The sequence below is a fragment of the Lissotriton vulgaris genome, chromosome 9 (assembly GCF_964263255.1).
Source record: "Lissotriton vulgaris chromosome 9, aLisVul1.2, whole genome shotgun sequence".
NCBI lineage: Eukaryota > Metazoa > Chordata > Amphibia > Caudata > Salamandridae > Lissotriton > Lissotriton vulgaris.
This window is the reverse complement of record NC_141697.1, coordinates 343,900,410-343,927,063: the sequence shown is the minus strand read 5'-3', so window position 1 is coordinate 343,927,063 and position 26,654 is coordinate 343,900,410. Positions and strand designations below refer to the sequence as shown.

Here is a 26,654-nt window from a genome sequence, read left to right as displayed (position 1 = left end):
GGAATCAGCAAGTTATACCTCGCGGAGCCGAATAATGCTCTATTAAATACCCTGGGAGGGCGGGAGGGGCGTCGAGCTCTCCGGCGAGCCTGCCCAATCAAAGATGGCTGCCAAAGTTGTCTTGCAATGTTCCCAGCGCCTCAATGGATCGACGCTTAGGAAAAGGGTGTGCCCAGCGAATTGATCTCGCTGTGGGATGTCAGGGAGGTTAAAAACGCTCCAGTTAAAATATTTACAGAGTTCTAAAAACAATTAGCGAAATCACTCGTTTTACAGTGCAAAAAGGTGCAAGAGAGCACAAGAGCCTCCGGCTTCCGCCTCAGAGGGAATCAGCAAGTTATACTTCGCGGAGCCGAATAATGCTCTATTAAATACCCTGGGAGGGCGGGAGGGGCGTCGAGCTCTCCGGCGAGCCTGCCCAATCAAAGATGGCTGCCAAAGTTGTCTTGCAATGTTCCCAGCGCCTCAATGGATCGACGCTTAGGAAAAGGGTGTGCCCAGCGAATTGATCTCGCTGTGGGATGTCAGGGAGGTTAAAAACGCTCCAGTTAAAATATTTACAGAGTTCTAAAAACAATTAGCGAAATCACTCGTTTTACAGTGCAAAAAGGTGCAAGAGAGCACAAGAGCCTCCGGCTTCCGCCTCAGAGGGAATCAGCAAGTTATACCTCGCGGAGCCGAATAATGCTCTATTAAATACCCTGGGAGGGCGGGAGGGGCGTCGAGCTCTCCGGCGAGCCTGCCCAATCAAAGATGGCTGCCAAAGTTGTCTTGCAATGTTCCCAGCGCCTCAATGGATCGACGCTTAGGAAAAGGGTGTGCCCAGCGAATTGATCTCGCTGTGGGATGTCAGGGAGGTTAAATACGCTCCAGTTAAAATATTTACAGAGTTCTAAAAACAATTAGCGAAATCACTCGTTTTACAGTGCAAAAAGGTGCAAGAGAGCACAAGAGCCTCCGGCTTCCGCCTCAGAGGGAAACTAGATTACCTTTTGTGTTCCTCCCAACTAGCGACGCTCGCACAAGATGTTGAGATGCTCCCGGCCTCGCTGTCCGATCACTCCCCGATAGAGGCATCTTTTCTGGTACCAGACACACTTAGCCCGCAACGATACTGGCGCTTGCGAGATGGTTTGCTGCAGAACCCCTCCTCGGTGGAGAAGATTAAGGCCGCCATCAGCCAATTCCTCACACACAACGCTAACGACGACACTACTAAAGCAACCCAATGGGCGACACTTAAAGCTGTCATCCGCAGCGAGTTTATTTCATTAGCCGAGGCTAATAATAGGGAACGCGCGCAGAAGAGGGCTGAACTCACACAACGCGTAACGGAACTAGAGCAACTACACCAACGCACTGGGGCTGCCAGGGCTTGGCACCAGCTATGCACAGAGTGAAAGATGTTGGCTGCACTAGATCAGGACGTGGCGGAGTTCGCCGCTATACGCCTGAAACATGCCTACTACGCCGGTGGCGACCGGTGCGGAAAACTGTTGGCTTGCAAACTGCGAGAACAACGACAGCAGCGACATATCCATACCATCCAATCTAACCAAGGTGACTCGCTCACAGATGACGCTGCCATCGCGGCAATGTTTGGGACTTTCTATGCAGACCTATATGAAGCAGATAGGCTAGACCTACAGCTCGGCAGCGACTACCTGGAGGGAGCAACCCTTCCATCTCTGAGTGAGGTGCAAGCACAGTTCCTCGATAGGCCCATAGGCTTGGAGGAAGTCATTTCAGCGATCTCCCGCCATAAGCTGGGGAAATCCCCGGGCCCAGATGGCTACTCCGCGGCTTTTTATAAGAAGTTCTGCCAGCAGGTGACCCCTTTGCTGCGGGATCTCTTCAACACCTTCGATCAAGCGGGAGCTATCCCTCCGGAGCTATTGGAGGCGGCAATTTCGGTGATACCCAAAGCAGGCAGGGACCCCACTCGCTGCGGCTCCTACAGGCCGATATCCCTACTAAACGTAGACCTTAAGCTGTATACGGGTATCATTGCGAGCCGGCTGGCTCCTTATATGCAGCAGCTGGTTGAATGCGACCAGGTGGGCTTCATCCCCCAGCGGCAAACGAGCGATAACACCAGACGCGTCCTCCACCTCATCGAAGCAGGATCTCGCACAAGACCGGGTTGTATGCTTCTCACCATAGACGCTGAGAAGGCGTTCGACCGGGTGCATTGGCCCTATCTAGAACAGACGCTCCAGAGATTCGGCTTTGGGGAGACTCTCCGCAATCGGATATTTAACTGCTACAGACAGCCTAACGTGACGGTCCGAGTCAATGGTCATACCTCGCCACGCTTTCCGATAGGCAGAGGGACCAGGCAGGGCTGCCCGCTCTCCCCCTTCCTGTTCGCGCTCTACATGGAGCCACTGGCGCAACGGGTCAGACAACACCAACGCATCAGAGGCATCCCCTTTGGGGGAGACACGCACAAGATTAGCTTATATGCGGACGACATCCTGCTCTCCCTTATGGACCCAATGCAATCCTTGCGGGCGCTCCTCGTCGAGCTGCACTCCTTCGCCCAGGCCTCGGGTTTTAAAATCAATGTGGAAAAATCAGTGGCGTTGAATGTGTCCCTACCCCCCGATGTGTTGGTGGATGCCAAGGCCGAATTTGACCTGCAGTGGTCTAACTCCACAGTTCCGTATTTAGGGGTCTTACTGGCGCAGACAGTGCGAGGCACGGCGGAGGCCAACTACTCCAGTCTAAGTGCGCACCTCAGTGAGACACTAAGGAAATGGAACCGCCTCACGCTTTCCTGACTAGGACGTATAGCGGCAGTCAAGATGACACTCCTACCGCAGGTCCTCTACGTCTTCCAGACCCTTCCTCTGTGCCCACCGACGGGATGGCTCCAGAAAACTCAGACGGATCTGGCGCGTTATGTATGGAACGGGCGTCGTCCCCGCTTTAAGCAGCAGATCGCAACTCTCCCCCCGGCTCATGGGGGCGTGGGCCTGCCAGACCTCACCCTATACTTCCACGCGGCACAGTTGCGCACTCTGGTGGAATGGTACCAGCTTGAATCCTGCAAACATTGGCTCTTTCAGGACCAGGCAGTGGCTGGCCGACCCCTCCAGGGTGTTCCCTTTCTACTGCGGCGTCACAGGCCACCTAACCTCTATGCATCGTACATTACGAGAACGGTGATGAAAGTGTGGGACCAGGTGGCTGTCCGGAGAGAACTCACTTCGTTTCCCTCCCCATTGACGCCGATATTCGGGAATCCCGACTTTACACCGGGTCTTGACCCACAGCTCTTTAAAACGTGGAGGACTACACCCTGTAGGGAGGCGGGCCATACGTTTAACCTTGAAGGCATCCTCTCCTTTCAGAGGGTAAAGGAGGATTATGGGGTACAAGAGGCAGATCGCCTGCCTTATTTGCAGGTCCGGCACTGGGTCCTGCACCCGTCCATTAGACCAGGAGCGCAGCGTTTCCTCACGCCGTACGAGAAATGGCTCCTAACATGCACATCCGAGAAGAAATTACTTTCGGACTTATACCAACACTTGCTCCTCACCAACATATACACATACAATTCAGGGAAGGCTAGGTGGGAGGAAGACCTTGGGAGGCAACTCACGTGCAAAGAATGGAAAGGGATATACCACAGGGCCCGGCACTCAGCCTATCACACTGGCCTCACAGAGACCCTGACTAAGGTAGCCACATATTGGTACCATACCCCAGCGCGAATACATCGCTGGGACCCCCAAGTAAGTGATCGCTGTTGGAGGGGGTGCGGGGAACTGGGAACACTTGAGCACCTGCTATGGAGCTGCGAGCGGCTGCAACAATACTGGTCCACCATCCTAGATCTAATAGACACACACTTAGACACCCAGCTCCCTAGATTCCCTGCCTACATACTCCTTGGCTTACCAAATGCGCTGATGTACCCCCTGAAATTCATGAGGGGGAGGCTGATTGCTATCGCACTAGGGGCGGCTGTGCAGAACATTGTGGCCCGCTGGAGAGACCCGCAGCCCCCCATACAACTTGGCTGGCTACACAGACTTTGGACGATCCTGGGGATGGAGAAGCTGTCCTTGACGGCGGCGGGGAGAGGTTTAACACATCTTGTATGGCACTTGCACCTGCCATGGCGTTACTTTTGCATTGTTATTGTGTGGCCGGTGCCTTCACAAGCACGGGTCGGTATTTGTGCGATGAATAAAAAAGATGTAATACTAAATATATGGACGTGATTAGGAAGGCACATATAACGTTTGGTGGGTACACTATGAAGAGGTCGTCAGGGCATGCCTAGCTGAGGATGCAGACAGGGAATGGGCAGAACGGAATAATTACTTGTGGCTTCATACATTAGGCCCAGCAAGGTCTGTTCTGTGCCAACAGTCTTTACATAGAGTGGCATACTAGTTATTAATAGGCTCTGTCAGAGGCCTTTAGAGCAGTGGGTCGAGGGTAGGAAGCCTGGGGGTGGAGCAAGCTAAGCATACAGCAGGTGTTTCTGTAATATGGAATGCTGCAAGTTTCGTCATGAGTGCTCTAGATGCACAGCTAGGCACCAGCTAATACACTGTGGAGGGCAGATGGGTGGAATACAAGGAATGCAGAGGGGGCCTGGCAGCAGCAGGTATTGCGATGGGGGAGTAGGGGGTCCCAAGGAGCTGTGAGAAAAGGCTTATATACCTAATAAATTGGATAGGTCAGCTACTGGTTGAAATGGTAAGGGAAGGCATAAGATGGCAACTTGCTATGAAGGGAGGGAGTTTGCAACTATGACTGAGTTGGGATACAGTGGTCTACGATAAGCGCAGGCAGAGAACACCGCTCCGCTGTCGAATTTTTGCCTACTCTGTGTTCCACTGAGAACGCGGAGTTCAGGCAAAACTCTGTCTATGCAGGTGAGTGGAGTTCTGAGCCCCTGGCCCCACCTTTAGCTTCCCTCCTCCACCGACCCCATAATAAACATTTTAAAAAACAAAATAAATACCATTTAAAAATAATACATTTACCTTTATTCGTGGTGTATCCGGGCTGTCGTCCTCCTCCTCACCGTGGTCTCTGCAAACCCCTACGTCATACGTACGTTGTGGTAAGACTGTGCATGCATGAGCAGTTCTACCACGACATACATATGACGTAAAGGTTTGCATAGACCACGGCGAGGAGGAGGACAGCCCAGAGACACTGCATATAAAGTTAAGTGTATTATTTTTAAATGTTATTTATTTTATTTTTTTAAATCTTTATTAGGGTTGGTGGAGGTGTGGAGCGGAGCTCCAAGGAGTTTTTGCCCAACTCTGTGGAACTCTGCGAAGTGCAACTATGCCAGCTCCGCCCTGGTCCGTCTACAATACAGACAATGGGTGGAGAATTTGAAATCTGTGAAAGAGCACGCTGTAATGATGAAATGTCCACAAGTGATGTAGTATTTTAGAGATGCTTTATTCCAAGTTGTATAGAGAGGCCCAACCAGGAGCATCCAACATGGTGCTCAGCCCAGCCAACTGTAAACTCTCAGGCAGAACACCAACATTCTGATAGGTGCATCACATGAACATTCCAATAGAGGCAGAGAAGGATAGCATAGAGAATACCAAGATACCACACACCCTCAAGTAGTGCACAAGAAATTGGAGAAAGAAGTGCGCGAGGTAAATTGATACTTGTATAGCGCACTACTCACCCGCAAGGGTCTCAAGGCGCTTGTACGAATACCGCTGTGGAACCCATCCTGGATTTCCCTGTGAGGCATCCACTCCTGGGCACCCCCAAGGTGGAGGCCAGGCATCCTTAGCGTTGTGGGGGCCGTTGTGGAGATTAAGCAAGCTATTGCCCAGAGTTGCAGAGTGGGACTCCATGATTGGAATAGGCACCGATGCGAGAATGATCAGGTCCGTGGAATTTTGAGCCCAAGACCCGCCGAGGCGGGGAATTGAACCCTGGTCCCGGGCCAGACCTCTGCATCAGGGTCTGCCGCTCTAACCATTGAGCCCCACTTCTCCACCCATTTCATGAATGGCCCATGGACAGACTGACGGAATCACTGATTGGTGTGGTTTCCAAGAAGGAATTGGGTTGATTTAGCCTAATTCAGCATTTATCATGGTCAGAAGGGCAGTCAGTGAAGGGCTACATTTCACAAAAAGTATTCTTGGTGACATACTCATCGGGAGATGTGGCCATAGACCTGGTCAATGAGGTGAGGCGAGAAGCACAGGTGGCGAAGAGTGACATCAAGTGGACATTATGGCTGCCAGTGCACTCAGGTGAAGTCGAGTTGCTTGGTATGAAGTTTGAGCGGAATGGTATGTGGATAAAATCTTACCCATGGAATGCTTTATTTCTTGCACCCTATTTGAAAGGTTTAGCTCTTTCCTGAATTGGGATTTGACATTTGTAATGGGCTACACAAAAGTGACACATTAATCTGATGACACATTTTTTTGTTGGCCAACCTGCCTCCACAGACTTTCAGCAGATGTTGACTAGCTTTAAGGACTCATGGAAGATGTAGGAGTGCCTTTGGTGCCTGATAAATGTGACCACACACACGTTTTTGGCATTTCTGGTATTAAAATTGATGCAGTAAAGATGGAGGCATGGTTGTTATTTTAGGTTACAACAATTTGTACAGTGCACAGCTACTCAAAAAGTGTCCCGGAGCTCAAGGCTTAAGGCACCAATTTAGAACCTAGTCTGAATGCGTAAATAGCCAGGTTTTCCGTTTGTTTTTTAAAACAGAGAGCTCGCTGGTTAAACGAGGGTCTCTCAGAAGTTTATTCCAAGTGAGCTGCCCCAGATAAGAGAAGCATCTGCCACCCATTCTAAGTTGATGGATCTGAGCGACGCTTGCCAGGTAAGCAGAGGAAGAGCGCAACATGAATCCTCTCTATGAGGTAACCAGCTCCTGAGTCATGCAAGGCCTTCTGCACTAACACCATGGCCTTAAATTGCACCCTCTTTTTCACAGGAAACCAATGAAGGGCCTTCAGATGGGCAGACATGTGAGTCTAGGGAGGAGTTTGAGTAAAAGTCTGGCTGCCGAGTTCTGCACCATCTGAAGTCTGCGAAGAAGGTACTAAGGGAGTCTGAAGGTGAAGAGCATTCCCATAATCCAGTCTCATGGTGATCAGAGCCTGGATAACCTTTTTGCTGGCTGACTCAGACAGGAGAGGTGGGAATCTTTTCAGCTTGCCAAGAGTGCTGAAACATGAACAAATCAACCCTTGTACCTGAGGTTGGAAGGAGAGGGTGCTGTCAAATTTGATACCTAGATTCCTTACAGAATTTTGAAGAGGACCTGGCTGCTGCGCATCCTTGGGCCAGCAAGTTGTCAGAAAGTTAGGAGGCGCATCTCTGAAGATCCCAATCTCCATCTTATCCAGGTTACATTGCAGTTGGTGACGGGCCAGCCACTGAAACACCTTAGTGAGACAATTTGAGATGAGCTCCCCGTCTAGCTCCTCTCCCCTACCACAGGAGAAGAGAAGCTGCGTATCGTCCGCATATGAAATTAGCTTTGCGCCCATTGACTGCTAATGTTGCTATAGGAGTAAAGTAAATATTGAAGAAAGTTAGGCTCAGGGCACATCCCTGGGGGACACCCACCTTCAAATTTCTAGCTTGTGATGAAAATGGGGGCAGCCATAGTTCTTGGCTTTGATTGCTTAGAAAAGAAGTGAACCATTTCAGGGCAACGTTTCTAATCCCCATTGCCTGAAGGCATTCAAACAGTTTTAAATGTGGAACCATGTCAAAAGCCGCGGTTAAGTCCAACATGATCAGGATGGCTTTGCAAACGTAGTCACAGGTGTTTATGACATGATCCGCTACTTCCAGAAGGGCAGTCTCTGTGCTAAAGTAAGGCCGGAAGCCTGATTGGGTGGGATGTATTAGTTTGTTTTCGTCCAGGTATTGGGACAGTTGGCAGTTAACTACTTTCTCCAACATATTTGAGAAGGCAGGGAGGAGAGAGATGGGTCTATAGTTTGCTGGCTGTTTTGGGTCAACTGAATGTTTTTTCAGCAGTGGGAGCACCCCCATCCCCCCCCCCCCCCCTTTTCCAGCGTGCCGGGACTGTGCCAGTTGCCAGCGAGGTGTTTAATATATTATTTACTATTGGATTGATAGTTTGTTTTCCCTTCTGTAGGAGGCTGGGTTTAGAATGGTCAGGTTTGTCTTTGCCGCACCATAGGCTGAGACTCAAAGCAGGAGTGAAATAGAATTTGAGGATGTGTCATTCGTTCTTGGAGCAATAAATAGTATTTCCCTGCAAGGGCTGAAGTAAGAAGCAGAATTGAAAATTGAGATATTTTCAGACACTGCTGGAGCCTTGAGGTTTGGCTTGTACTGGCTGGAGTATTGGTGTGCAGAACAGTTGCAAGAGGTGTGGAGGTCTTCGTGGAAAAGTATAACCTTTTTGGAATTCTTTCCATTGGTTGTTGCCTTGTATTTGTGGACATTCACCAACAAGAGTGTATTGTTCAACGTTGACCACATGGCTGTGGTGCACCTAGCTAACAGGCAGTCAGCAAGGGCTACGCTAGTGCTGAAGCTGTTGAAGATTTTTGTTTTGGCGTGTTTGCAACGTAAGATAATGTCCAGAAGTAGGAATGTTCCAGGGATTGAGAATGAAATTTCGGACTCTTGCTTGCAGTGGACGACATTCCATGGTCTTGCTTCGGGAGTGGGTATGAAAAGGACGCAGTTGCCAGAGGAGTTCTGGTTGATAGGCAACAGAAAATGCTGCAGTTCATAGTGGGTTCCCTGGCACAGTTGACGAGGAGGTCATACAAGCAGGCAGGGAAAGAATTTCTGCAGTCAGGGGCAGAAAGGAGGAATGTGCAGTAGGAGGCTTGGTTCCAACGGGAGTACATGGTACTGTTTATAATGAACATGATTGACAAAGGTTGATACAAGGTCAGAGTATCAGTGAAGCTGGTGGGAATTGGTTTCATGGGTAAGTTGCTGTGGGACAGTACCCCTTCTGCGTGTAAGTTGGGCAACAGCTTATTGGAGGGATGGGTGAGGAAAAGATGCAGCATGGGGCAGAAACAGAAGCCGTTGGTGTGGTAAGTTCTTGCTAAGGTGCTAGAAGATTTGCAAGCAGTCTGTCATTGTGAAGGGGAGAGGGTTTTGTTTTCCTGCTTGATGATATGCATGTTTTGGGGATTTAGGGTGTCTGAATTGTTGGAGGGCAGAGTGTTGGGGTGGTTTGGTCTGATGCACAGGGAGACAGAGTAGAGCTCCGCATTAGGAAGTTGAAAACGGATCAAAGTGCGAAGGGCACATGGTGCAGCTTGGGGCTCTCCCGGGCTGTCAAGTTTGCCTAGTGTACTGGCGTCACAAGCTGCACCAGCAAGAAAATAGCAGACAAGGATGGGACTTTTGACACAGAAACAGGTTGTTTCATCTGTTGGCAGTGCTACACAAGGCATTGCTACCTGGGCTTACCTGCAGCAGACTGACACACACTTTTGGAAAAGGGGCCGCCACCGAAGCACAGAGGTGAGGGTGGTCAGGGGACAGGCTAGTGCACATGGGGAGTTGGTCATCAGGGTGCTTTAAGCAACATGCTCAGTGAGGGGCAAGGATGGACGGGGCTGAATGTTAATGACTTTTGCATGTCTGTAGTAATCTTGCCCAGTACGACAAGAGAGGAGATAAACGTGTGGATAGTGGTACATTCCTTTGTCAAGTGAACATAAAAACAAGCAAGGGGAAAACCTTACAGAGTTCAGTTGGGGTTTTCAAGAGAAGGGGATAAGGATGACATTGAGTGGAAAGGGTGCCATGTTATGGACAGAATTATTGCAGAAGCTAAACTGGATGAAGGGTAGTAATGATTTTCCAGATGCGATTGCTATTCATTTGAGGGAAAATGACGGTGCGAGTGAAGGGCGTGTTGTTAATTAAAACTGTGAAGATAGACATGACTGAGATCAAGCAGTACTAGGCAGGGACTTTTGTTCTATGAACGGACTTGATACAGAGGAGAGAGTAGAGAGGGCCTGACAGCCCGGCAGCTATTGATAAGGCAAGCAGGAAAGGGAATAGGGAGCTCAGAAGCTTTTGCAGGGATGAAGGGTTTGGTAGGGTTGTACATTCAGAATTGCAGTTCGATGTGGTTCAGTTTCTCAGGGGCGATGTAGTCCATTTTCCAACAATAGGGATGGAGTTGTACTTGTTTTAGCTTGGCGAGGCGTTGGCAGGGGCACTGGGCATTCGTCTGTCGTCAAGAGATTAGCTGGAGTAGAAGGCGAGTTACCTGGTGTAGCCTTGCAAGGACCACAAGGGGGTGGGGGTTTGGGAGGGCAGAAAAACCTTTAAGGGTGAAGGTATTTCTGGATGTGGTTTGCTGAGATGTTTGCATGGTTTGAAATTGTTTAATTGCTGTTTGGGTGGGTGGAGCAATTTGAAGGGAAAGGTGGGAATAAGTTTACACTTGTAAAGTTAAGTTCTGGAAGTGGAGTAAGAGGGTATTGTGGGGGGACAATTAGGAGTGGGGGAGCCCAAACAGTAGGTGGCTATTGGTGTTCTTGTGAGGATGGTGATTTGCCTAGGGCATTTGTTGTTTGTAACCCTGGGCGGTGAGCCCCGCTCTGCTCGCGGAGTTAGCGGAGTTTCCCGCACTCAGTGTTACGCGGAGCTCGCAGAGTTTTTTTCCTCGCTTGCGTTCACCAACGTCAAGTTGGCGAGCTCGAGCAAGAAGGAAAATCCAACTCCCGGCAAGATTTCTCGTCGTTTGCTGTCGGCAAAATTAAATTGGGGAGCGCGAGCGTGGAAAATAAACCTCCCTGCGAGAAATCTCAATGTGTGTGTGGGGGAGGGGGTCAGGTTTCTCATTGCGAGTGGTCGCGTATGCTCGTGACCGCTCGCGTTGAGAAAGCTGCTGCTCGAGTAAAAATCTACTTGAGTGGCAGAAAAGGTAAACTTGCACTGTTCGCAATGATTGCACAGTGCGGACAAGCATCCGGCACTGTGCAATCACTGCAAACAGCATTTTTCTACCATACTCCGCCACTTGCGGAGCTCCGCGCAGTGCAACAGTTTTTTTTGCACTTTGCGTAGCTTCACGTAGTGCAACTCCGTAAACTCCGCCCAGGGTTAGTTGTTTGTGATGGGCGCCTTCTTCAATAGAGCAGCCTTTTTCACAATAAAAGTTGTCTGTGGTCCTTTCTGTGCCCTCTTGCCTAAATTCTTGCTCGTCACATTCTTTCTACGTGTAATCTGTACATTTACCAAAATAAGGCAAACGTCTGTGGCTGGGGAGTATTATCGAGGAGAAATTAATAATGTTAGTTAACAGCTGTAATGCCTTTAACAGTCATAAAATTCAGTAATTGCTGTAATGTATTCGTCATAAAATATACTCAATAAACTAGAAAGAACTACGCGTTGTAATATTATTTAAGGCCACAAGATGGCAGTACCAATTGTTCGTTTGTCAATAAGTTAGGGCGATCGCTCGGAACGTTGCTAGCTTTAATATTTGAATTAATTTATTTTTGCAGTGTACGGTAATTTTAGTGGCAGTGTTTCAAGATGAGCAGTAATCTTCAGTCTTCAGAAAGGACGAGATGACTGGTGCGTGGCTGACGCTGCACGCAAAACTTTTTGTTTTATTTTCTGATTTACGCATGTTCACTGAGTTGCTTGAGAGGCAATTTGACAGGACAATTTTGTTTTCAACATTTAAAATTCTAATTTTATAGCGCACCCCACAAACTCAAGATTTTCCAGGCAATCAACTAACAGGTGCAATTAATATTACCCTATTCCGAGGTACTCGTTTCAGCAATCCTAAAAGGATGAACGCCTGTGTCTTCGTTTCAGTGTGGAAACCTGTTGCCTACTGGGCTCCAGGCTAGAACTCGGGAGACTGACCTATATTACAGACATTTTGGTTGGGAAAGAAATAAAAAACCGTCAGCATTTACGCATGGGGTGGCTGTAAAGCTAAAACATCTGGAAACGCAGATGTTTGGAACGCAGCCAACAGTCTAGTCTTCAATGTTGTCCTTCCAAGACCGAGGCAAAGAAAGCCAGTACTGCTCAGCCTAGCCCAACCACCTGCCCTGGTAGGCGCGGCCACATGCTATTCAGGGAACATTTTGCTTCCATGCCCATGATGTCGTATTATGGGTAAAGGCGGAGAGGCGAAAAAATCGGCCTTTGCCAGCGTGAGGCTGCCCTGAAGGCATTGTATCATCCGCATTAGGGAGCACTGTCCCCATTCGCACTTGGCGCACTTGTTAAAGTGCGCCCTATGTATAATACAGTATGTTTTTTATAATTAATAGTGGGTGAGGACCTAAATGCGGAGGGCAGTGTTGGTTGGTGACACTATGCCAGGTATTCTATTTTGGGGGACAAGTGGCATAATAGCCAGGGGATGGTGGGTGGCAAGACACTGGGTGCAGCATGGGCAGAGACAGGTTAGGCCACGTTGTGTATGATGCCCCATTAGTCCTTCAACCCCATATAGATGTGGAAAGCAGGGTCGGATGATTTTTGGTGCATCAGGCATAGCATAAAATGTGTAGATGGGTAGCAGTGAATAAAATGAATTGTTTTCACTTCAGACTTCTATTATTTCACTCAGATGACTCTGACTTTACTCTCGCCAATTTGAGGTTGCTCAGAATCTCTTCGTGAAAAGCATCCCTGGTATTCACTGCTACCTACGTATAATTCTATATGGTACCAATGATAAAAACGCTTTTGAAATCGGACTCTAGAATTGCTATATTATCAGCTCAGGGACGTCACAATACAATACAATCATTAGCTGTCCATGTAGAAATTTCATGGCATTAGAAAGCCATAACAAATATCACAGAGCCACCCAATAATCCCCTCGGGACTGGGTATATCAAATAACAAAATCACATTGTCCCTAGAGGAAACATTTGAAAAATATTTATAACTTGTAATAATGTCACATTCATGATCATTTAGTCAATATAACCTCAGGGAATAAATGCACATATACCAGAATATATCAAAGCGGTATATTTTATTCCACTTGGAGTATCATCAATTAATATCTGGCAACAAAAATACTACCGAGGTTCATATATTAATTAGCAGTAGTATACAAAACACCTTTTGTAAACGTGATTATATGCTGTGTTTAATTTCCATCAATGTGGTTTTTTGATTACCCATAACCCATGCGAAAGGTGTTATGTATAAAATATACCGTTTTGATGTATTCTGGTATATGTGCATATATTCCCTGTGGTTCTATTGACTAAATGATCATGAATGTGACATTATTACAAGTTATAAATATTTTTCAAACGTTTCCTCCAGGGACAATGTGATTTTGTTATTAGAAAGCCATGGCAACATTGGAGAACATTGAGAATACATGATTTACGGAGACATTAAATAAAATAAAGGAATTTAATGGAGGCACATCATAAAGGCATGGGTCCATTTTATGGCTTAATGCCACTGAAAACGTTTCTTAAGCCGATGAATGGCATTGTATGTGACCGTTTAATGAGTCAATAGTTTTTGCCTGTTTTCTTTTCATAAATGATGCCATTTTATGAGACCGGTAAAGCTCGATGGCGTACTTTGGCTAATATTATTTTAGGTTCAAATGGGCACCACCAGGTTCATGGTGAAACGTTTTGTCCCACGGATTCATGCAGAGAAGGTAAGTAAAAACATACTTGATTTTTCTTCTTTTATGTTGCATTCCATAATATCAGAAGCCTTGTTTTCGGCTGTAACATGAACTAAAAGCACCAGGCCTTTTAGATCAGCATCTTTTCTGACCAGGAACACCTAGATAAGAGAAAAATTAATGGCCTTGCATAAGCGATAGGATATCACTCATAATTACAGTTTTCAGTTGCACTGAATTAACCTAGTACATAAAATAGCACAATTACATCAAAGGTTTTTACTATATACAACTGTTCAACCTTGAACAACAAACATTGAAAGAGACACAAGTTTTGGTTTTTGTATATGAAAATGTTTTCTCAAACTTCCCCCACACACAGGACATGTACAGCATGGACATCAGAGTACAAGCTTTGCTCACACAGAGAGAACAGATACAACATGAGCAGAAAGGGCACAAGCTTCCCTCACAAACAGAACAGCACAGGCAGGTGCAATGCAACCTTTTTTATTTCTCAATCTCTTTCATATATATATATATATATATATATATAATTTACACACACATATATATATATATATATATATATATATATATATATATATATATATATATATATATATATATATATATATATATTCACTGAAAAAACCATAGGTTATAGACCATATATAGTTAGGAATTCGCATTTACAAAACCTTATTTTACTCACACAAAACCATTGAAATTCCATATATAGTTAGTTGCACTAACTATATATCGCGCACCCGCAATCCACTGCTGATGATGTCACATATTACATCATTCATGACATGGTCAGTGACATGTTTCAGTCTGCATGTCAGAATTTTTTTAATGAAATAGAAGAGGATTTGAGAAGTCACTCAAAATGATCCCTAATTTTTCTTTCTGAAGCACTAATCATACTTTCTATGGCAAAATTAACCCCCTCATTTTGTTCCTTTTTAAATTGAGTGTTTTCAGACTTACCACTTCATTCCAATCAAGATGGCTTCTGGTGTGCCATACTTTTGTCATAAGTAAGACTGTTAGCGCTCTAGTTGTTCTTTAGAACACTCTGGGACATTCTGTCATTGGGCTATACTTGGGGTACATCTGGGTGATATTTGGGCTACATTTAGGCTCTTTTGTCTCTGGTGGCCATCTTGGGAGACTGTATGTCAGAATTTTTTAATGAAATTGAAGAGGGTTTGAGAAGTCACTCAAAATGTGCCCTAATTTTTCTTTCTGCAGCACTAATCATAATTCATATGGCAAAATATACCCCCTCATTTTGTTCCTTTTTAAATTAAATGTTTTAAGAGTTACCACTTTATTCCAATCAAGATGGCTTCAGGTGTGCCATACCTTTGTAATAAGTAGGACTGTTAGCGCTCTAGTTGTTCTTTAGAACACTCTGGGACATTCTGTCATTGGGCTATACTTGGGCTACATCTGGGTGATATTTGGGCTACATTTGGGCTCTTTTGTCTCTGGTGGCCATTTTGGGAGACTGCATGTCAGAATTTTTTAATGAAATAGAAGAGGATTTGAAAAGTCACTCAAAATGTGCCCTAATTTTTCTTTCTGCAGCACTAATAATACCTTCTATTGCATAATATACCCCCTCATTTTGTTCCTTTTTAAATTAAATGTTTTAAGAGTTACCACTTTATTCCCATCACGATGGCTCCAGGTGTGCTATACCTTTGTAATAAGTAGGACTGTTAGCGCTCTAGTTGTTCTTTAGAACACTCTGGGACATTCTGTCATTGGGCTATACTTGGGGTACATCTGGGTGATATTTGGGCTACATTTAGGCTCTTTTGTCTCTGGTGGCCATCTTGGGAGACTGTATGTCAGAATTGAAGAGGGTTTGAGAAGTCACTCAAAATGTGCCCTAATTTTTCTTTCTGCAGCACTAATCATAATTCATATGGCAAAATATACCCCCTCATTTTGTTCCTTTTTAAATTAAATGTTTTAAGAGTTACCACTTTATTCCAATCAAGATGGCTTCAGGTGTGCCATACCTTTGTAATAAGTAGGACTGTTAGCGCTCTAGTTGTTCTTTAGAACACTCTGGGACATTCTGTCATTGGGCTATACTTGGGCTACATCTGGGTGATATTTGGGCTACATTTGGGCTCTTTTGTCTCTGGTGGCCATTTTGGGAGACTGCATGTCAGAATTTTTTAATGAAATAGAAGAGGATTTGAAAAGTCACTCAAAATGTGCCCTAATTTTTCTTTCTGCAGCACTAATAATACCTTCTATTGCATAATATACCCCCTCATTTTGTTCCTTTTTAAATTAAATGTTTTAAGAGTTACCACTTTATTCCCATCACGATGGCTCCAGGTGTGCTATACCTTTGTAATAAGTAGGACTGTTAGCGCTCTAGTTGTTCTTTAGAACACTCTGGGACATTCTGTCATTGGGCTATACTTGGGCTACATCTGGGTGATATTTGGGCTACATTTGGGCTCTTTTGTCTCTGGTGGCCATTTTGGGAGACTGCATGTCAGAATGTTTTAATGAAATAGAAAAGGATTTGAGAAGTCACTCAAAATGTGCCCTAATTTTTCATTCTGCAGCACTAATCATACTTTCTATGGCAAAATATACCCCCTCATGTTGTTTCTTTTTAAATTAAATGTTTTAAGAGTTACCACTTTATTCCAATCAAGATGGCTTCAGGTGTGCCATACCTTTGTAATAAGTAGGACTGTTAGCGCTCTAGTTGTTCTTTAGAACACTCTGGGACATTCTGTCATTGGGCTATACTTGGGCTACATCTGGGTGATATTTGGGCTACATTTGGGCTCTTTTGTCTCTGGTGGCCATTTTGGGAGACTGCATGTCAGAATGTTTTAATGAAATAGAAAAGGATTTGAGAAGTCACTCAAAATGTGCCCTAATTTTTCATTCTGCAGCACTAATCATACTTTCTATGGCAAAATATAACCCCTCATGTTGTTTCTTTTTAAATTAAATGTTTTAAGAGTTACCACTTTATTCCAATCAAGATGGCTTCAGGTGTGCCATACCTTTGTAATAAGTAGGACTGTTAGCGCTCTAGTTGTTCTTTAGAACACTCTAGGAGGCTGCAGTAGAACACAAAGGAATCAACTGACAGTCTCTGTCCTTGTTGGATGTACATGTTTTACTGAGAATGTCAGACTTCATTTTCACATGACTTAGAAAGATAATGTGAATTTACAGAAAATATGCTTTCAGTTTAGCTTATAGATCCCCTTCCAAACCACTGTGGGAAAATCATGAGATATTAGTTTTCTTTCAAACAATATTCATGATATCACAGCAGAAGGTTTTTTCACATGGTAAAATCACCTTAGAACCCACCACAATTCCTAAAACGAGTATGGTACCATCAACAAATGATTTATAATGTAACTAAAGTCCTAAAACCCTCTATTAACTACAATGCTTTTTAATGAGGTGCTATCATGTATATTGGTCCCAAGATGGCTGCCAACACTTCTTGGATGAAGTGCTGACAGCCAATCAGATCAGATGTGTGGTTAGGCTCCGCCCAGATATATATCTTTTTTTGAACCTAAATTACTCAAAATCCACTGGAGCACATATATTGAGACCTAGCAAAGGCACATCGGGCTAACAGTCCCTACAATTTTGCCAAGTTTCGTGCAAATCCATTCAGCCGTTCGAGCTAAAAGTGAGGCCAACCGCCCTATGGAAATTAACATGGGAAAAACGTGTTTTGGGACCCCCCTTTTTTCTCGGCCCCCCCTTGATGAAACCCCCCCAAATTGTCAGGGGCTGCTCAGAAACAAAATGTTCCATTTTCCTGAAAATGTCAGCCAATTCCGTCCACAAACGCCAAAGTTATTAGACATAGAATTTTCAAAAATCCCATAGAGAAAAAATCCTAACTATATATACCTACTGGCGACCGCCAGTAGGTAATATATATATATATATATATATATATATATATATATATATATATATATATATATATATATATATATATATATATATATATATATGAGTAGGGACAAATATGTAGGAGAAGCACTGAAGCAATTCTCAGATGAGAAGTTTTATGCAAAATGCACCACTCAACTGTATCAGAGTATAATGGAATATGAGACACTTATCCAGAAGTGGTACAATTTATAGATGCCTGTAAAAGACGAACATCTCTTCTTGCGGAACAACTATCCTATGATCCCCACCTTCTACCACCTCCCCAAGCTACATAAAAACATGAACTGTCGAGGGGAGGAGCCAAGCTCGCGACCGTGATGGCTGCGTTGTAGCTCGGCTCCGTCGACCTTCTCGCCTGTTTTATTAATCCTGTGCCCTATCCTGCCCCGAGAAGATGTATTCGAGGAAATATGGAAACATGACAGATTGCTGATACTTACCATCTGCTCCGGATGCTCCTGGGTGCGGCGGATCCTGAGCTGTGCCCTTGTTCGCTTCGGAGCCTGCGAGGCGGGTGGGCCTGGACTTGCCTGCGGCTCCCGACTGGAACGAAGTCCCTGCGCCGGCCCCTGGTGGAGGAGAGGGGTCGACCGAAGGGGCCACTGTGCGGTTGGACCGGTGGCGACTGACCGGACCCGGACTGGTGGTCCGGGGACCTGGTGGCGGGGTGCCGCATCCCATGGACGGGGGTTGACCGTATGGGAGACGAGTCTCCCCTTTGTTTCCCAACCGGCCATTTTGAGATCCTCCGCCCGGACTCGGCAGGCGGCGCCCATGGGCCAGAGGCGCTGACTACCTCCAATATTTTGGTGGCCCGCTTCCCTGCACCACTGGTGCGGTTGACTGTCCCCGGCTGGCTCTCGCTGAACCCCGCTGGCCACCGGATCGGGGCTGGAGTGTACAGTGGCCTCGCCGTGCTGACAAGATGGTGGCCAGCGCCCTGTATCTCAGACCCGTCATCGGCGGGAACACTGGCCTGTCGCACGGCACGTTTGCTGAATACTGTAGAGGTGATCCTACGATTGGCGACGTCCTCGCTGCCTTGAGTTCCTGGCGTGAGGCCATGATGTTGAATGCCGTTGGACCGGATGATGATTTTCTTGACGGGCTCGCTGAGCCGCCCCCCATGGGTGCGGACCAACCGCTGAACTGTGCTGCACGGACCTTCCCCGAGGTTGATGAGATTACGGCCGTCGCTTGTCTGGAGGTCTGGATGCCCGTTGCTCTGTTTTGTCGGGAGCGCTTCCAAGGAGTGGAAATGACGGAGGGACTCCGGCTGGGGTCCGTCCGGGCCTGCCTTGCCGTGACTCCCGGCGATTGTTCGCCTCGCCCTGCTGAGCCGGGATCCGATGTCTGTCCTAGCGGAGCGAGTGCCCCTTCTTGGTCAGCGGGGCGTTGTTCGTGTTGCCTGCTGTTGCTGTTGCTTTTTCTTGCTGGTCCGATCCGAGGCCATCATGACTGGTGCTGTGTTTTGTGGCCTGGAGTTCTTGCGATTCACTCCTGGCCCGTCCGCTTCTGGTTCAATGTGCACTCCGTGTCTATGGCCCTGGACAGACAGGGACAGGGTTGAGATAACTTGCATCGGCGGACTACTACTTCGTGCATGGATAAATGGCGTACTTTTGATTGTACAAGTATGATCGCTTCCTCATCAGGTTCCTGTATTTGACTTTGCAGTGGCTTCCTCTTCTCGTAGGTTCCAATTGTGCACAGGTGGAGGGTGGGAGCAGATCGTTTTGATTGCATGTCTCCTCTCCCGTCAGTTCTTAGTTCCTTTTTCTCCCTTCCCCTTTCTTCTTTTTCCTTTCCTTTTTCTCTTTTCTGAGTCTATATTTCGGGACTCGGTTTTTGGGCGACAGGCACACTGCTGGGGGGGGGGGGGTAGGCCGTAGCCTCTGCATGCGTGCTGGGTGGGGGGTTTGGGGGTGGGTCTTTTGTTTCGTCTTGGTTCTATGGGCCTTATTCTTCTCCTTTCTCTCTTGACTCTTCTTACTCTTTCCTTTTTCCTTTGGGTCAGGTTGGTGGTTAGGTGTAGCGCTGCTTATTGTTTCTGCTGTTGGTCTCTCCACTACCGTTAGTCAAGATGTTCCATGATCATGGGGCGGGTACTGACCAGTATGTATTGTACTGTTTGTTCTTATCCTCAAGTTCTTCTGATGATCCTCTAATTATTGCCTAGTTTGTTGCTGATTCGCTGGGATCATTGCCCGCCATGTGTTCTCGATGAAGTGACTGCGTCTGATCCTTCTTACCTATAACTTTAAAAATTAACCTCACTTCTCCTGTACTCAGTGGTCCCCCCTTTTCTCCAGTAAGTGATGCATCGGATAATTGCTGTTCCTCGTCTCAGGGACTGCTGAGCTGTTTTGATTTTGCCTAGAGTGCTACCACTTGATTTCGTGGCCGGCCTGCATGGTTGTGGGCCCGTACCTGTAAGATTTTGTTGCACAATAAAGGTTTCCAAAAATTAAAAAAAAAAAAAAAAAAACGAACTGTCCACCAGGTCGCCCCATAATCTCGTCTATTGGCAGTTTAACGGAGAATATATCCCGTTTTGTGGATAACATCCTGTTCCCCTTGATAGTGAAGCTGGACTCATATCAAGGACATCAAGGACTTCCTGATTAAGATACAAGAACTAATTTGGAAGCCACAATATCTGCTGATGGTGCTGGATATTACCAGCCTATACACTTGTATAGAGCACGGACATGGTCTGGAAGCAGTCCGCCATTTCCTGGACCAGCGCCAGATGAGATTTGCGAAGCACAATGTAATGATTCTTGAGTTTCTTGAACTTTGTCTAACACACAATATTTTCTTATTCGAAGACCAGCTGTACATACAAAGGTCAGGTACGGCGATGGGCACCTGCTTCACTCCCAGCTATGCAAACTTGTTCGTAGGCTGGTGGTAGGAGCAGGTGCCCAAGAGCTGTGTGGTTGGACAACACAGGGGGGAAACAGTATGTTGGCACTGTTACATCGACAATTTATTTATCGTTTGGCACAGTGAGACAGACACAGCAGAGGAATACATCAGGTTACTTAACAACAACAACCTTAACCTGCATTTCTCGGGTTCAATTAGTCCGGTGGCAGCTGAGTACTTGGACCTGAGGGCGTTTGTCGAAGGAGACCGCCTTCATACTACATTGTATAGAAAAGAGACTGCTGGCAATTCAACACTCTTTGCCAGCAGCAGTCATCCACCCCAACTTGTAAGAAGCATACCTTACAGGGAACTTTTGAGGCTCCGAAGGAATTGTTCAAGGGACTCAGATTTCGAGGAGGCTGCCTCGGATTGTCTAAAGTGCTTTGCAATAAGGGGCTATGGCGATGAATTACTACAGAACACATTGAGGAGGGTGAGGAAAAATCCAGAGAGGGACCCTACTCACCGCCAAAAATCAAGGGAGTGGTCTTGAGAAAGATGTAGCTACGAATGAGGGGAAATTCAGGTTGATCACCCCTTACTCATCAGGTGCGAATGATTTTAGAGTCATGTTGAAAAAGAACTGGCATATTTTGCAAACCGACAGTATATTGAAGGAAGATCTGCCGGCATATCCACTATTGACCTTTAGTAAAGCTAGGTCCATAGGAGACATGTTACTCACCAGTCATCTGGAAAAACCTACACCTAAAGTGAACACCCTCAAAGAGATGAAAGGGTTTTTCCCCTGTGGGCGCTGCAAGGCCTGTGCCGGTAGCAAAAGAGTTCTTTCTTACCTTATACCAGACACAGGGAGAACAATGCCCATTAAAAAATTCATCACTTGTAGTTCACAATTTGTAGTTTATTGCTTGCTCTGCCCCTGTGGCTCTCGCTACATCGGCAGCATAATCAAGGAACTCAAACTGAGGATACTAGAACACCAGCGGGCCATAGAAAAGGCGAATCCTGCCTACCTGGTGGCCCGGCATTTTGCCGCGGTACACGGCAGGGATCGAGATAAACTTCAGTTTTTTGGGTTGGATATTGTCCCACCCAATGTCAGAGGAGGTGATCGCCTGAGAAGACTCCGGAGGTTGGAGTCTAGGTATATACTAGATCTCTCCACTAAACATCCAAATGGGCTCAACAGTGGAGAAGAAATGGCATTTCATCTAGGAAAGTGATCTTATACTCTTCTGTATACGTCCTAGAGATATACACATCATCTCTGTAGGAATTCCACAAATATGAAGTGATGGTCCAGGGTTAACTCAGTATTTATGAGACTAACAAACTTTTATAACTACTCCTGAGAGGAACATGTATGAAAGGATGTGCTTTGATATGTATAGACAATCTTTGATACACACAGATTTTCCTTTGGTATTTTTTCCGGTTTGATTTGTATTCACTCATTCATTTATCATGTTTTTGGTAGTCATCAAGTTGGCGTATAACAACACTGAAGTCATGTTGTTACTGTCATAGAAATTGGATCTGAGAAATTCTATATCTTTTCAAAATTGAATGGATTGCATTTATTGACCCAATCGATTACATATATTATCAATGTATTTTGCAACTGCCCTTGCGATTTGATCTGTTGAAATGTTGAATTTTGATAAATTAAGAGATATACTTTCTCTTGCGGTATATTTTAAAACGTATCACAATCATGATGGGACAATGTTGACATAAGACACTAGCCGATCCACGGCTTTATTTTTTGTCGATAAATTGAGACATTTGTAATGTATAATATCTAACCCTTAAACCATGAGCATGTGGTCCCAAATTGGGTAAAGAGAGTCTTTTACAGATGTAATCTGGCTTGAGAAACACACTTAAATATGGCGCTCATGGTGTGATCCAAGGGATGAGTCCTATGTCTGTTTCCGTGATTTATTGAAAGTTTATTTAACATGTTGACTGTCTGTTGTAAGTGACACACTGACGAAGGCAGTACGCCGAAACGCGTTTGTGCAGTTTGTTTGAATAAACCTTTGCGTGGTTTTGACATCCCTCCTTGAGTGCTGCGTCTTTTCTGCGAAGAGAAGAAAAGTTGGAGCGTAATATGTATATATATATATACATACACACACACATATTTACAAACACGTATATGTATGTGTGTAATATTTATTTACCGATACATCTAAAGATAAACATTTACCTAAGTCCAGCAAGTATCATGTACCAGTGCAGCCGCAGAAAATGTTTTTTTTAATCTTTTGTGTCAAAGTACAGTAGGGTTTGAGTCAAACTTTCGTAGGGAAATATATTGGGTTCCTTTTCGCCATTAGTCAGGCTGCTCTTGATGTGTATGCTAATTTACTGAATGCATTTATTATTCGAGAGAAAGGATGCGGTAACCAGGTAGGATTGGGACAGAGTCCAGGGTAATTTACTGTGCTTACACACAGAATGAGTGCTTGCCTTGTGAGTGTGTGAGTATATATATATATATATATATATATATATATATATATTCACTGAAAAAACCATAGGTTTGACACCAATTATAGTTAGCTGGAAATTTTACTGACATAAAACTATTGAAATTCCCACGTTATAGTTATTTGGACTCACTATAACTTGCGCACCTGCAATGCACTGCTGATGACGTCACATATTACATCACTCATGACATGGTCAGTGACATCACTCATGACATCACTGATGACACCATCCAGTGAATGTGTGTCTTTCTGAAAAATAAATATGTTTTATGTATGTATATGTAAAGGTCGATAGAAGAATACATGTTTAAATAAGTGTCTTAATGTATGTTTTTTTTTAAATGATTGGTTAACTGGCTTATTAAGTGTATCTTAGTGAATACATATATTAGCGAGTATTGTTTAAATATTTAAATGTTTGTATCAGTGTTTCACTTTGTGTATAAGTGGCTGCATGGGTTGGTGAGTAGCTACATGTGTGTGTATATGGGTTATTAGATGTTTTTTTAGTATCAGTATGAGTGTCTGTATGGTTTGGTGGGGGTGTTACTTAGCACATAGATGCATCAATGACTGACTCACTGTTTGTATGTGTTTTGAAGACAGCATATGTGCAGGACTGTATGGGTGGATGAGTGTGTATATGTGTGTGTTAGTGAGTGAATGACTGTCTCACTAGTGTCTTTATCAGTAACTACATATGTTTTAATCTAGTTTATGTGAGTATTGATGTATATAAGTGAGTATATGTGAGAGTGAGAGATTGAAAGAGTTCTTGTTTAAATAAGTATGTGTTTCTATAAGTGATTGTTTAAGAGAGTAAGTATGTGTAAGAACTCCTAACCCATTCTGAGTTCGAAGTGCGTAGACCGCTAGTTTATACGCCATATGATCTCAAATATTTGTAACTTTTGTTCAAATTTTCAAATTATATATAAATATTGTCTATGGTGCAATGATTGTTTTATGTAAATGGTGAACAGTTTTTTCTATGGGTATGAAAGTGACTGGGTGAACGTTGGATGTTTGGATTGGTAGAGATCAATGTTTGCTTTGCATTGTTTTTGAACTGTATTTAATATTGATTGTATATAATGTTTTTGATTGCAGGGATGCAAAGATTTGTACAAAGTGTATAAAATAATTGACATATGCATTTAAAGTGAATAAAACTAAATGATGATTCAATCTGACCGAACAATTAGTCTGGGAACCCACGTTGGTTCGATTCCATTGTGCTGTGAAAAATAATAGGTCAGAAGGAGAGCAGTATTGGCAGTTGTTTTGTTTATTATTATAAACCCACTAAAAGGCATGAAACTCAAGAACGTACCATAACATCGTGAATTAGAGTGTGCCTTCTCAGTTCAAATAAGACTATCTGTACACAAGGATGGACGAAGAAGCGCAGCGCAGGATGGCTGCCCAAACATTATTGGCTCGTGCTCCGGGTAAAGGGCCACCGGTAATAACTAAACAAAACACTGAAACTACACTCATGGTCAAACTCAGAAAGTATGAAAAACTAAAGAAATCGGAAACATCGAAGTGGTGGGAGGCTATATCCCTCCAAGACTATGTCGACAAAAATATGGTTATTAAGGAGTGTAATCCCCTTATCCTGACTTAGAAGTAAGGGTCCCTATTTGGACAAAGGTGAATACCATTGCCAACTAGAGACCCCCAGATCTAACACCCAGCAAGTGGGTAGAGAACGTACTGGACCAACCTGCATAGTTGTGTGGGAGGACCCTTGCACTCCCCGTGTCCAGCTCGGTTTGCAGTAAAAATATAATGGAGAAAAAGTTTGTGTCAAAAATGTGGTTCACTGACTAAATAGATTGAAAAAAAGTTGTCGCTGAAATTTTTTTAAAAAATGGTAGGTCTTATTTAGGAAAGTTAAGTGTACTGGAAGCAAGAGACCATTCTCCTGCTAAAGTAGATAAGAGCATTTACAGTACAGTGGGGAATGGGTTGGATGACTAGTAACGGGGTTTAGGTTTCAGAGACAGGTAGCATTAAGGGGTAGTAATAGATTGATGGAGTTCAGGGATTGATAGGTTGTGGGGTAATTACGGGTTTTAGTGATTAGCTAAAGGTAGCATTAAGAAATAGCAAGGGTGTTTTAGGGTTTAGGGAAGGGTAACATTAAGGGGTGGTTTGGGGATATTAAGGGTTTGGGGCTGTGCAGCATGTCTGTAATATGGAATGGGTGCAAAGGCAAAAGATTCCCTCATCTGTATGGGCCAAGTTCCTCTGCAAATGAGAGCAGGACCCCATGGGATTGTCTCGGCGCACATTTGGCACCGGTGTGCCCCATATTACAACAATGATTGCCCAAGCCTCTACCCCCTTCTGTAATGTCATAGTGACCCATGGGCACATTAACCAGCCACAAGTGTGGATTACATCCCCGGGGCACTATGTATATCATAGCCCCTGTAATTTACAATATTTGGAAATGCCAAAACGGTGGAATTAAACTTTATTTAAAAATGACACCATAAGACAAGAAAGCATTAAGTAACAGAACATATATATATACATAGCAAAACAGTGATGAAAAAATGGAAATTAGGTAAGTTAGCTTTTAATACTTGGAATTGAGGGAATTGTGTTACAGTTCTCAATGCTTAGAGGCAAAGCCTTGATGTGATGAGTCATTAACACAGGACAGGGCTGGACTGACTGCAATCTATTAACGCCGAACGATATATTCAGGCGTCAAGTGAAATGGATTAGTGGTCACAATATATTTGGGTGGTCAGGAGTCCCCCCTTCCAAGGCCACCTTCTCTACCAGCAAAGTTCGGTACAGAATAAATATAGGGAACTTAATTCCCCTTTACCGTGCTGACATGCAATGGCTACTGAAGGGCAACTCAATACGCTTGCCCATCTGGGGGATTCGTCTCCAGTGTTTTTTTATTTGATCCCTTTCATTAGCACTAACTACACCCCCAAAGTGCCTCAAGAATTCTCAGGAGGCAATGTCAGCCATGAAGCAATTCCATAGTCATTGACTCACCCCGACAGGCTCCGCCCTCAGCACCTGGGCCGCCTGCTCCTGGTCCAGGCACAGCTGCAGCCACACGGGGCAGGTTTTAATGAGCTTGTCCAAGAGGCTGATGCCTGGCGGCGAGAGGCCATTGCAGAGAGCAGTGTCAGGGGCCGTGCTCTCTGCCCCAGTGAGATGGTTGGTACTTCTGCAAACAATAAAACATAAGCCATTAGGATAAGCGACAAAAATACTAGGGCATCATTGACTACTAATGTGTGTGCTATAGTTAACAACGCCGCTCAGAAATACTGAATACATTTTAGCAAAGTATTGTATTCATCCACTCAACTAATCAATTATCTTTATTCAGTTTCTCTTCAAACTATAAAAGTATACAAAAGAATAAATAAAACTTGGGTGTATATAGTCTCAAAACAGACAAGATAAAATACATTGGGGTAAGTGAAATCCAGTTAGACGCCCACTCATTCAACACAATCCCTGTGACAGGCACTAAATCCGACTTCAACTAGCAAATAAACGTCCTGCCCTACCTTGCTACACCTCGGCTAGACAGTTAGATGTTGGTGAAATCTGGTACAAAAACAATGTAGAATTTGTTGCGAGTTGGGAAGCGAAGAAGG

At 44.9% G+C, this 26,654-nt stretch overlaps 1 protein-coding gene across 3 annotated transcripts in view; it reads right to left on the bottom strand.

The window, feature by feature from the left end:
• The window catches only part of RIN3 (Ras and Rab interactor 3), a 519,321-nt gene that overhangs the window by 190,410 nt on the left and 302,257 nt on the right, over window positions 1-26,654 (bottom strand). For all 3 annotated transcript variants that reach the window (XM_086937691.1, XM_086937692.1, XM_086937690.1), the window contains exons 2-3: window positions 26,038-26,215; window positions 13,683-13,797 (exon numbers count right to left, since the gene is read on the bottom strand). In XM_086937691.1, coding sequence (XP_086793817.1) covers window positions 13,683-13,797; window positions 26,038-26,215 — 293 coding nt within the window. The remainder of the gene's footprint in view (window positions 1-13,682; window positions 13,798-26,037; window positions 26,216-26,654) is intronic.